Raw genomic sequence first — 12,040 nt, 5'->3', positions numbered from 1 at the left:
CTGCAATGTGTTTGTATATAAGAGCCCGGAGATTTGGCCAGGACGAGTGTACAGTCCAGGAACTTGCAAATTTACACTCAAAGCATTGGGTAGTCTCTCACTTTCTAGTGAGCGGTACTGTCTTATACAGTTTGCACCACTATATTTGACTACATACTCTAATCCTGCGCGGGTACACTTCCAGACACTGCTATTGCTGCTGGCACCACTTGCGCCAAAAATACGTGGTGTTAAAATCTCAAACTCATGGATCTCTTAAGTGTCTCGGATTAAAGTATCAACCAAATTGCATATGTTACATTATGTCATGTTTGAACATTGCACAACAACAGTGTGAACTCATTTACCTCTGGAAACCCTGGAGAGGACAACACTTCTTCCACACTTTTGAGAAAAGCCTGGGTGGAAGAAATGGACATCACAGAACTGTTGCATCATATGCACATGGGTGGGCATTGTGTCTGTGTGTGAACTGGTTTTGCAAGTGTGTGTGTGTATGTGTGCGTATGTGTTGGACTGTGCTCCAAGACCTGAGTGAGGTTGTTGGCAGTGTTGTGAGGAATGGTCCTGTTGGGCAGCGCCTTAAGGAAGCCCAACACTGGCATGGGCTGCGGCTCCTGGGAGCTTTGGACCACCTCACGCTGACTGCTGACGACAGGAGCGCTCACTTCTGTGGCTCTCTGGGGAGACAACACATCGGGCTTACTATCAGAAGGCAGCAAGTTCCAACATACACAGGATGTCTAGTGAGTGAAAGCCTGATTTTGGGGAATACTCTTTAGAGAAGTGATTCAGTGTTGCTCTTTTTCAGCCTGGTGCCCTACAGGGAACCATTTTGTGTGTAGTGTTAAGCATCTGTCTCCACTTTCTTTATCCGTTTTCTACCTCCAAAGCCCTTTAATAAACAGGATGACTCTATCACATGTGCTCTCAATATCCTCTTTTTCCAGCTCCTCTATCTTCAAAAGGAAACAATAGCTCAATAAGAAACAAACTGTTTGCATTTCAATTGACAAGCTAAAGCTAACCAAGCAAAACGCGATAATCTTTGTGTATATTTTGGCTCCAAAACTGTATGCACACCATTCACACCATTTCTATTTGAATGCTTTATTTATGAAGAACACCTAGATGATTCACACATGTAATTTATACATTTATATTTAGGTACCACATCTATTTTTGTTGACCAAAGTGGCCTGCAAAGTCAAATAGTTGACAAACGTACGACTGTTGGTGTAGTTGAAGTGACTTCTGTGGAGACTCTTGGTGTTGTGGCAGAAACCATGGCCTGACCTAAAAAAGACAATACAAAGGGCTTTCGGTTATAGATTAAAAACCACAGTGGTGACATATAGATTGTTTTACTGATTTTCTACTTTGGCTATCCCTTGCTTGCCATTTGAAAAATGTGTTTGTTATTTTGTTGTTAGGCTCTTGTTGAACCTGACCAGGCAAGGCTGCTGTAATGTAGCTGGATTTTATCACCATACAGCATACAGTTTATGAGGCTGGATCATACCAAGTCATGAAAGATAAATTACAACCTCCAAAAAACTGGGATAATCAACCACATAATTCTCTGTCACTAGCTTCTGTATATGGCTAAGATACATTTCATGTCTTCACTGTCATTTAATAAAAACAGCACTAACTAGCTGCCAGAAAATTGCCATATATGGATGTACATTACAGGTATCAGTCTGAACCATTCCTGCTCTTCGTTGGTTCAATGCAACATTTTATATGTGTGCCCTGGAGAAGTAAAAATATTTTTCTGTAACCATAACAGTCAGGCCGTTGTGTCTGGTAATGTCTGTGGAATATATTACTTTCGGTAACAAATCAAAGCACGGTAAGAATGTCTACACTTTATGCTTCATGCATGTGACGAGTTGAAGGTTTACCAGTACAGTAATAGTTTACCAGTACAGTACAGTTTAGCAGTATTGTAATAGTTTTCATATACAGGACAATTATCAGACACACAATAGAGAAGACAGCGTGCACCCTCACCAATCAGTAAGTTTCCTACATAACAAAAGGTGATTCAGTCTACTTGCTAAGGTTTTTCATCAGACTTTGAGCTTTTCTCCGCCTACCATGAAGTTTTGTAATACGGATTATCACACAGCAGATTTATATTATTATTATTACTAAGTTCTCATGAAAGTCAACATTTATGAGAACATTTTTGTCCATTTATGGGACTCTACTGACCAAAGGAGGTAAGCAGTGATAACAAAAACAGTCTGAGGGTTTGTCCTAGCGTGTTATAACCTGCCATATTTAATCAAAATAATCTGCCCCCTGCAACCCAACATGCTTCTGCACTCTTATAAATACTTATAAGGCAGAACTATTTGAGCCGTGGCACGTATATGGTGGAAGGTCAAGAAGATGTTTTGTGCAAGAAGAGCCATTTGACAAGGACCTGGGCTATATAAGTTTAATATCTTGTTGTTATGCATGAATGCTGTGGGTGGAATATTCTCGGACAAGGACGGAAATTGCTATTTAACCCCTGTTTCCTGAGCATTACAGCTATGCCAAGTGCTAGAATGACAGGAAATACTTTCTAGTATAGCACAATGTCCTACCTATGGCTGCATAGTAGTAGAGCAAGATCTCGCTGAGTGAAAGGGCCCTTTCCCAGATGACAAACTCATCAAAGGCGCCTGTGACATAATGACCATATGCCCTGTCGTTGCCGGTTCCAATGACAAGGTCAGAGTACTGGTCGCCATAGATCTCTGAGGGGCCACCAGTTGTGTCACTAGCTGTGAAGGTCGCATTGATGTAGACCTTCAGACCATCCTTTTTTGTCCATGTGAAGAGAATGTGGTTCCAGTAAGGCCCTAAAAGAGGAAACATATTACAGTATTACTGATTTCTGTAGAGTTATAAATTGCAGCTTCACAAAATAAGCTTTGCAAATTTTTAGAGCAAAAGAAAGAGAATGGAGAGATGACCACAAACAGAGCAAGACAGAAATTCAGGTATTAGTACGGCTTTTCATCTAAAATCAAATTGATAGTGACATAGTGGAACATCTGCTTTCTAAATTCTTCACGGCCAAAACTAAAGATTATTTTTTTCTAACTCTTAATTTTGTTCAAGTAATCCATTTTCCAAAATGTCAGAAAATTGAGTGTTTTTTCCCAAAAGCAGTCTAAAAGACAAATCTATTTAGCCTGCTGTCATATATGATAAAGAAAAGCAACAGATTTGAGAAGCTGGAGCCAGGAAATATCTGCATTTAGGTTGAACAAGACTAAGATGCTTGCATGCTAACGTGGTACAGTGAAAATGCTACCATGTTCACCATCTTAGTTTAGCATGTTGGCATGCAGTCGTTTATTAATAAATTGCACTAAACACAAAGTACAACAAAGGCTGATAGGAAGTTCATTCATTTTGCAGGTATTTGGGCAAAAAAATGTCAAGTATAGGACAATTAAAAAATTTGACCTGATGTACCAGATGAAAAGTTGAGGGATCACCAAAGTTATTAAGCTATGACTCATCTGGACCAACGCTACTTTGGTTACAAGTGGCTTTAAATAATTAATTGCTGATCAAAATAGTTTCTGATTCTGTTGATCTAATGAATTAATCTTTTTTCAGCTCTAAGCCTTTAACTTGTCTTTATTTGTAAATCATGTGTTTCCACAAGAACTTCAGGCCAGAGTCTGTTCTGGTCCTGCAAGCTCTTTTCAGTCAATTTGACAATACAAAGAACTTACTTCCCCTTATTTATCTGAAATAAATTGACAATAAGGGGACTCCCAAAAGACAATACTGAAAACACTTCTGCCAGAAGCAAGACAAGCAAAACAAGCAAAACACATATTATAAGTAGTTAGAATATAAACCATATGTGCTAAAAACAACCCCCACATAACATTTAACTCTCTCTTTTGCACTTATTTATGAGGAGAGCTTTCTGTACGTATAATGTTTTCAGCCTTCACTGACAATTACACTGGTCATTGGGCACCTCAACGTTTAAGCTACCTTCCTCAAAGCCTTTACTGAGAGAAGTGTCCTGAAACTTGAACATGTCACACTGAATGAGAACCAGATGGCGTTCAATCCTCTGTAACTGTAGCCTACACTTAAATCTGAGTTATGACGCCCTGTGAACACAACCTTGAGTCACTGCAGCAAAAGCAAAGATGACAGAAATAATTTGAGAAAATAATACTGATATGTAACAGTTTCACGTCACGTTAAGCCATTTGTTTGTTTCCCAATTTTGTCAAAACAGTTTACAAAATAATTTCATCTCATTTAAATACATTTTTTGTTTTTAGCTTTGAATTCAGAGTATTGGTCACACTCTGACCTTTACTGTGTTTCAAATTTCATCTAATTTCACCTTCTCTAATCCCCAAACATTATTTTATTTAAGAGGGAAATGACTGCATGTCATTACACATCCATGATAATTGTATGTTTTGTGATACAGCAAAAGATTTATGAAAGTCATCCTTGACTTGCCAAATCAACTCTCTGCGGCTGCATATGGTTTTAATCATGAATGCAATTACATAACTAACAATTTATGCTTGAAAATAAACAAATATATATCTTTCCCTCATTGGTGCCTATGGGAAATTTAACTAAAAGAACACACAGTACCTGGAACTTTGATGTTGGCCTTCCACCTGTGGTTGTTGCCTCGAGTGTAAAACTCCACATATCCTCCAAAGGGATTGGTGTAGACTGAGAAGCCATTGGAGATAACTTTGCCACCAGAGGCTACGGCAAAACGGGACTCTGCCTCGTGGTTTTTCCAAAAAAAGGAGAAGGTAATCCCTAGCAAATGACGAAAAACAAATTGTAGCCAACAATTCCTGAAATGGTTTGAAAATAATTTGTGTTTTGCCATATTATCGTATGCTTAAACTGCAGTGAACTCACCATCAGGACCACACAAAGTAGGGTCACTAATGCACGAGTTCTGGTAGTTTCCAAAGTGGAGAAAGGTTCCGCCATTATCTCCATTCAGAAAGATACCCTTGTTGACCATTCCTTCAACAATATCTGCAGCACAGCACAAATCAAGGGCATCATTTTGCTAGAAAATTAGGAGCATTGTCTGCTAGCCAGGAGGTCCACGTAAGTGCCAGAATATTCAAAATGTAATACTGCAGTAGACAAATTGTACATTTTTTAGCAACTGATGAACATGGGGGTTTTGCAGCTTTCTTGGTTTCCCGTAAAAGAATACAAAGACTTAAATGGATCAATATTTTACAATTCTGGTTTGACTAAAGCTAATGAACAAAAAAATCTATTATTAAAAGGCCAGTAATTCCTCGTCTTGTGTTGCACGGACAAAAGACTGAACAAGGTGAAAAGTGTGAAATGGCCAGCGCAAACGTGTGTACATTCAGAGAGGACAATGGAGAGCAGTCAGTGATGCACAAATGAATTTCAGTGAGCAGAAAGTGATTGATCCTCACCTACTGTTGCAGAAATGTTAGTGTAGGCAGAGTCATTGGTATACACATAGGAAGAGTTATGGGAGGAAGGGAGCACAGTGTGGTTGTGGATTCTGAGAGCTGGACAAAGACAACAGAGAAAAACAGTGATTCACACACACATATATAGACACATAACAGAAGACACAAGAGAACAGTGACAAGGAAGACAATAGGAGGGACGTGGTGTGCAGGTATGAGACAGAGTGATGCTGAGTGCACAGTGGCAGCGCTCAAAGATGTTCAGCTCTGTTCCTCATAACTTGAGGATGTTCCTTAACGCGGAGACTCCACACATCATACTCAAGTCTATACCTGATCCCTCTTCAACTTAATTTTTTTTTTTTTTTTGACAGCTTGCACTGGAAAACTGCAATGTAGTGACAACATGGCTGAAAACTCAATGCATGTGAAAGGAGTAACAGTCTTTCAGTTCTTCACTAATTAAAATGCTGAATAATTTCCTATATTTTACCACCTCCAGATCATTGATACTGTATTTAAAGTATTGCAGCATTTCAAATTATAAGAATACATCACACATCAGATATTCTGTTCTATAACCAGTGATAAATCAGTCAGCCAATACAAACACCCTGAACACAGCAGCACATTTAATAACCATGATGGCTGTGGATGGAAGGTGGGTGGTGAAAAACAGCTTGAGAACCATGCAGCGAGCAATCAGAAAAAGACATTTAGATGGTGCATTCCCATGAGCATATAGAGCCTGTTTATGTATGCACATACTTATGTTAGTTCCGTTAACATAACCTGGTCTGTTTCCAATCTGGTCCCACAGTTCATGGATTCCGTCCACAGCATCGAGAGGCCAATAATGTGAGGCCGTGGCCAACACCTGCAGGCCTGGACAGAGAGTTCACGGGTAAATAAGCATCCAGAAAGGACTTTTCCCCCAATCAAGCTCTGTCCCATTGCTCAAAATTTATTTTCCTGGCTTTCCATTTGGATTTTGGGGGAATTAAAAGATTTATAATAATGAACTCAACAGCTGTAAAATGTATACAGTCTATTCTGAATAATGAGAAGAGCAGTAAACAAATCAATAAATTGGAAATTAGCAGATGGTAAAAACTTTGTTTTATACAGTTCGCTGCCTATTTCTGATCCAATATAGAGCAGTACAATGTCAGCTTATTTAATTCTGGCAACAGGATGGAAAAATGAAATGAATCACACCACCCATATAAAAATTCAGTACTACCTGGATGCTTCACAGGTTGCTCAGCATAAACCTGTAAATAAATCAAATGTATCTATAAGGGCTACTATACAGATGGTAAGACTATTATATGAGAGGATGGGACTATAGTTTTTAAAATGTGTTTGTTAAGAGCTTACCTTAATACAGGAGACAAAAGCTGTAAAAAGGTGAATTCGCAAAGACATTTCCATAGCTTTTGTGTGTACCATATCAAGTATTATCTAAAATAAACAGTTAAATGCCCAAATAAAGATGAATCCAAGAGCAGTCTCTCATTATTCCAAGATGTGAAAACTTCTTCAGTCCATGTGTCCAAACTCAAAATAGAAATATATATATATAAATGATAATAAAAACAGTATTGGAACAAAAAAATAATAAATTTAATGTTCTGGCATGAGGCAGATAAACTTCAAAAGTTGCACTTTCATTATAAAAATCTGCCCAGCTTCCACTTCCACGCAGAAAACTATAATCCGTGCTCTTTATTCCTACATTGAACTAGTACTTCTTTGAGTTTCTGTGTCTGCCTCTGAAGATTGCAAGGAGTGGAGAAGCTCCGTGGAGGCGTAGTGGTTTGTTGGACTGAACGTGGGAATTGCAAAACGTGATGTCATTTTTGGATCTTCTGAGGAGGGGCGTTAGAGCTGTGCGTAAATGCCATTATTTTGCGTAATTGGAGATTGCGCGGGGAAGGATCAGGATGTGCACTGTGTAATCCAAAAAGCCGAGTGTTTAGATAAAATTGACCTATTAACCCTATCATAACTAGTTTTGGAACAACACACTGGACTCTGGGGACAACAGGGATATGCTGCTGAGGATGGGTGGTTTTTGTTTACTGAAAGGCAGGCAGACCCAGAAACCACTGGAGTCACACAGACACAAATTACAACTATTTAGTGACCTAATGGGTTTGGTTAATTACATGTCAAACACTCAAGGTGTATTCAATGAAATTACTTACCTCACACTGTACGTCTATGAAGAAATATCACAAGAATATTATATGTGTCAGTGGGATGTGGGTCACAGTTCGTCTTGTTAGTGAAATCCTGAGAGCCATCACAAGTACCACAAGTGCTGTTGCAGGCTACAATGTCAATTTACATGTATGTCACGGTAAACAGCGCCACCGCGTGGCCACGTGACCGATTGCTCCAAGCTGCCACCCAGTCGTGCTAATCTATTATTTATTAAACCCTCTCGTATGACCGCCTGGTGGTGTGTTTTCAGTCAAAGTAAAATCCACCATCTGATAAAGAAAAATAACTGTGGTTTTGATAGAATAAACCACAAAAACTGTGTTGCCTATTGTGTCACGCGGATATATAGGCCACTTAAGAGAAGTTTTTAAATCGAGGTTACCATTGTCATAATGGTCCGATCAAATTTTATTGACGGTGGATTCGTTTATCCCCCGTGAGGCTGAGAGAGAGAGAGAGAGAGAGAGAGAGAGAGAAGGCGGATCCCGGGAAAGAGACATTGTGGACTTGTTCCTCGCGCTTGTACGATGAGAGATACCGAGAGAGTAGAAACACAATTTAATTTTAACTTTAGACTTGGTTTTTCTCACTTTTCAGGGCTGTATTTCAGACAGTTCTGATACAAATTAAACTTTCGGACCTGACGCGCTGTCTTCATATTTCCAGCGTCTAAATAACGCCGTTAATGTAGACGGTGCTTCTCAGCTCAGCTCAGCTCAGCTCAGCTCATCTCACCTCACCTCAATTCGACCATCTCGACCTCAGTCCACAGTAAGGAGGCCCTGTGTTACTCTGCACATGGAGACTTACAGGATGACCCGGCAGACGTTTTGCTAAAATTAACTGGGCAGGAGACGAGCTGGTCGGTGTGATGAAGGATCGACTGGCTGAACTGACTGCTGCTGTACGTGTGTTTTCTTGCTTTAACTGTATATACCTGGACAGGTAAACAACCTGGCTGCACTGAAAGTCTCTCAAACACATTTTCTTCCGTATAGAATAGGACACAAGTAGTGGAGGATGTCGCTGTGGCAGTGGACAGAGATGGCTTCATGGAGAGCTTTTTCAGAAGGGTAGGTATCACTACAACTTCCTGGATGTGCAGAGGTTTGGAAGACCCGGGATAATTTCTGATACCGATATGATACTGATTGATTGATTTGTTGGTCGATTTAGGTGGAGGAAGTTAGAGGACTCATTGATAAGATCGCCTACCAAGTGGAGGAGGTTAGGAAGATGCACAGCATGATCCTGTCTGCGCCCAACTCAGATTGCAGTAAGTGTGTCTTTATATAACAAAAATTAGGCAATTGCCTTTGGTGTGAGAGACCCGGGTTTGATTCCCACTGTGACCCACCCACCATTGTGTTCCTGAGCAAGACACTTCAGAGGTGTGTGACCTCTGACATGTATAGCGATTGTAAAGGAGAACATTTGTATTTCAATATTGACATGTCTGCAGTTTTTAAGGGTTAATATGAGCTGCTTGGCTGGAGTTTGACTTTTAAGGCACAAAGTGAAAATACAACAGATGTCTAATTTCCTTTCCTCATTGGAAATGAATGACCGCCTGGCCGGAAACCTGTGAAGGTAACAGCCCTTTTGCCCCAAAAGTCACAAACCATTGTAGTTTGGGCTCTGACTTGTCCTATAAGGAACCTTTAAACAGTCAGCTGCCATTTGCAAATGTTTGCGTGCACATGTGCATTTTTCTCCTACCAAGCAGATACAGTTTTTCTGATTTAAAGCTAATGAGTACTGATATTTGTGAATGTAGCACAGTGTTACTCAGTTCCTGGCTTTGTTCAGTGTGTGAGCTGAGGCCTGAGGACAGCCCAAGACAAAGAGTCACTTTACAGGGCCATGGCATCTTCAGTGATTATGTTTAGTGTAACATACAAGTTTTTTTAGATCCATTATGTGGAAACTGGTCATCAGGGAAAGGAACAAAAGGGCTTGTGCTTTATGTTGTGTGACCTCTGCAGTATTACCACAGAGTTGTTGCTAAGTTACAAGATGAAATCAAAGTAAATTCAATATTTACAGGACAGAGAGAGTCACAGTGATTAGCTGGACGACATTATTTTTCCTCATCAGCAAACCATGTGTTTCCTATTTGTGTTCGTGTGAAGGAACAAAGAATCAACTGGATGCACTGACCCACGATATCAAATGCAACGCCAATGTGGTGAGAGCTAAACTAAAATGTGAGTTGAACCATGACGTGATTGTCACACTTTATTGACTTCACCAAACAAAAGCTGATGTTGACTGCTGTTGTGTAACGCTGTGTCATGTCTCTCTCCCTCTGCAGCCATGGAGCAAAGTATGCCCAAAGATGATGTAGCAAACAGATCCTCTCTTGACTCAAGGATCCAGAAAACACAGGTCAGGAAACCAATCAAGTGTAATTTTGAACCTTGCTTTGAAATACCTATTAAAGTGTACTTTTAATTCCAGCGATGTAAGTATCTGGTACAGGACTGCATTGCGGGGTATTAAGTTATAAATGTCTGCATTCTCACCCTTTGTCTTTGTGTTCCCACTTGTCCTCAGCACACAGTGCTGTCCAGGAAGTTTGTGGAGGTCATGACCCAGTATAATGAGACTCAAGTGTCCTTTCGGGAACGAAGCAAAGGAAGGATACAGAGACAGCTAGAGATAAGTAAGTGACAAATAATGGATCCCCTGGACCCTGGAACTGTGGGCCACATTTCTAGAGTAGTCTCTGAAGCTTTAAAATAATAATTATAAATGCAAATTGCTACTACAAACATGAAATACTAAGAGATAAAATAATGACAAATTAAATGTTGAAGCTTTGTTAGGACAGGAAACAGATCACTCCGGTTTCCTCTCTGCCACTCTGGACACTAACCAAACTGTTGATAAACAGACACCAGCAGCGGGACGGCATTGTTTCAGGTTCCTTCAAGGTTCTCTTTTGCACATACCAAAGTCACAATTGATCACATCCAAACACTACATTTGTAATGTTTTGTGAGTTTTGATGGGACCTTAATGAGCAAAAGTGGTAGTAGTAAGGGTAATCAAAGAACAGGACATACAATAGAGCACCAGCTGGTTATATAAAGATATACAACTGGAAAGAGATACTGACAAAACAGCATTAATGTATGCCGCTGCAGAATCTAGTCAACTTGCGTCAACATGGGATTTAATATAATGAAAAGCATGCAAGGTACTGTGTAAATAAGTATACAGGTGTGTATATAGTTATCTCTGTTCAGAATTACAGTTACAAATGCAAAGACGGTGTGTATCAGGTGCATTTTATTATGCACATATGAGTAACACGAGACAATAGTGAAAGGCAAAATAGGAGTGTCTCCCACAGTCCCTGCGGCCAGCGTTAATGAGAGGCTCTGGTTCTCCACAGTGCAGACAGAGAGCCTGATACTGGAGACGGCTTGCTGTGTTTGTGTTGCCCAGGAAACTGGCAGAGGGCTCGGTGGCCTGTGTAACAGTAGTTCACCTGTCTTTGACACGGCCACAGGAACCTCGCTCTGTGCTTACACCATTAATTCACATCCCTCAGAAGTGATGCTCTTTTCTTTTTTTTGCCTAATGTGCATTGATGATTTGTAATGGTGGTGCGTTTTGCTGTGTTTGGCTCAGTATCTCTGAGGAATAGCCATTGCAAAAGGTCTGTGACATGCAGTAAGCATCTGCACAGATATCGGTCTCTCTAGGGAGGGAGTACAACAGGAGGCTTTGCTTTAGGAGAAAGCTGTCTGTTTATAGTTTCAGCAGGTGTTTCTCTATGAGGCCTTCTGGGTTACTTTGTTCCTCAGACATGTCTAATCTTAGTACAACCCTTATCCTCAAATAAACCGGAAACTACAGCACAAACTCACTACAATTAAACATTAAGAAAAGAAGATATACTTTATTAATCAAAATATATAAATTAAAATATTAAATATTCAATATTTTATTAAATTAAAATATATAAATTAGCGGTCCACTGATAAATGCATTGTTTAAAACTGTTGCACTGAGGTTTGTAGTTGAATTGCAGCATGTTTTGCAATCAATGTTTAGCACTCTTCCTCACAAATCATTTAGTTCTTAAAAACATGTGAACAAACGGCATGCAGTGACACCTAGCTACAATAGTAACCCTCAATGTGCCCTTATCTAACACATTAACACATTATAAGTTTTTCAGGAATGGAGGAATGAAGCCTTAATGTGTTGTTTTTTAAATAATCTCTCACTTTCTGGGTCGGGGGGGGGGGTATGCATTTTCTTTTTAACAGTGTCCCCTGGTTGGATAACATTATTTTTCTGCTCAATCAATACAGCTGCAATGAGTC

General features: G+C 39.8%; 2 protein-coding genes across 4 annotated transcripts in view; one reads left to right on the top strand and one right to left on the bottom strand.

Annotated features, from left to right (window-relative positions):
* adgrd1 (adhesion G protein-coupled receptor D1) overlaps positions 1-7,178 on the bottom strand; it is a 28,422-nt gene extending 21,244 nt beyond the window's left edge. Inside the window, exons 1-10 of one of the 3 annotated variants that reach the window (XM_046035150.1) lie at positions 6,852-7,178; positions 6,715-6,745; positions 6,240-6,356; positions 5,472-5,570; positions 4,927-5,049; positions 4,645-4,821; positions 2,601-2,858; positions 1,229-1,296; positions 531-680; positions 348-398 (exon numbers count right to left, since the gene is read on the bottom strand). In XM_046035150.1, the coding sequence (XP_045891106.1) occupies positions 348-398; positions 531-680; positions 1,229-1,296; positions 2,601-2,858; positions 4,645-4,821; positions 4,927-5,049; positions 5,472-5,570; positions 6,240-6,356; positions 6,715-6,745; positions 6,852-6,923 (1,146 nt within the window). In that variant the 5' untranslated portion in view covers positions 6,924-7,178. Of the gene's footprint in view, positions 1-347; positions 399-530; positions 681-1,228; positions 1,297-2,600; positions 2,859-4,644; positions 4,822-4,926; positions 5,050-5,471; positions 5,571-6,239; positions 6,357-6,714; positions 6,746-6,851 lie in introns of those variants that run through there. The other 2 variants (XM_046035151.1, XM_046035149.1) reach the window with 2 other exon arrangements.
* A 1,002-nt stretch (positions 7,179-8,180) lies between these two features.
* Positions 8,181-12,040, top strand: part of stx2b (syntaxin 2b) — an 8,475-nt gene continuing 4,615 nt past the window's right edge. Inside the window, exons 1-6 of the mRNA XM_046036051.1 lie at positions 8,181-8,604; positions 8,699-8,773; positions 8,877-8,976; positions 9,833-9,907; positions 10,015-10,088; positions 10,257-10,365. Of these exons, the coding sequence (XP_045892007.1) occupies positions 8,572-8,604; positions 8,699-8,773; positions 8,877-8,976; positions 9,833-9,907; positions 10,015-10,088; positions 10,257-10,365 (466 nt within the window). The 5' untranslated portion in view covers positions 8,181-8,571. The remainder of the gene's footprint in view (positions 8,605-8,698; positions 8,774-8,876; positions 8,977-9,832; positions 9,908-10,014; positions 10,089-10,256; positions 10,366-12,040) is intronic.

This window comes from Micropterus dolomieu, linkage group LG21, assembly GCF_021292245.1.
Source record: "Micropterus dolomieu isolate WLL.071019.BEF.003 ecotype Adirondacks linkage group LG21, ASM2129224v1, whole genome shotgun sequence".
Classification (NCBI taxonomy): domain Eukaryota; kingdom Metazoa; phylum Chordata; class Actinopteri; order Centrarchiformes; family Centrarchidae; genus Micropterus; species Micropterus dolomieu.
Note: the sequence above shows the minus strand (reverse complement) of the source record. Positions and strands in the feature narration are given on the sequence as shown.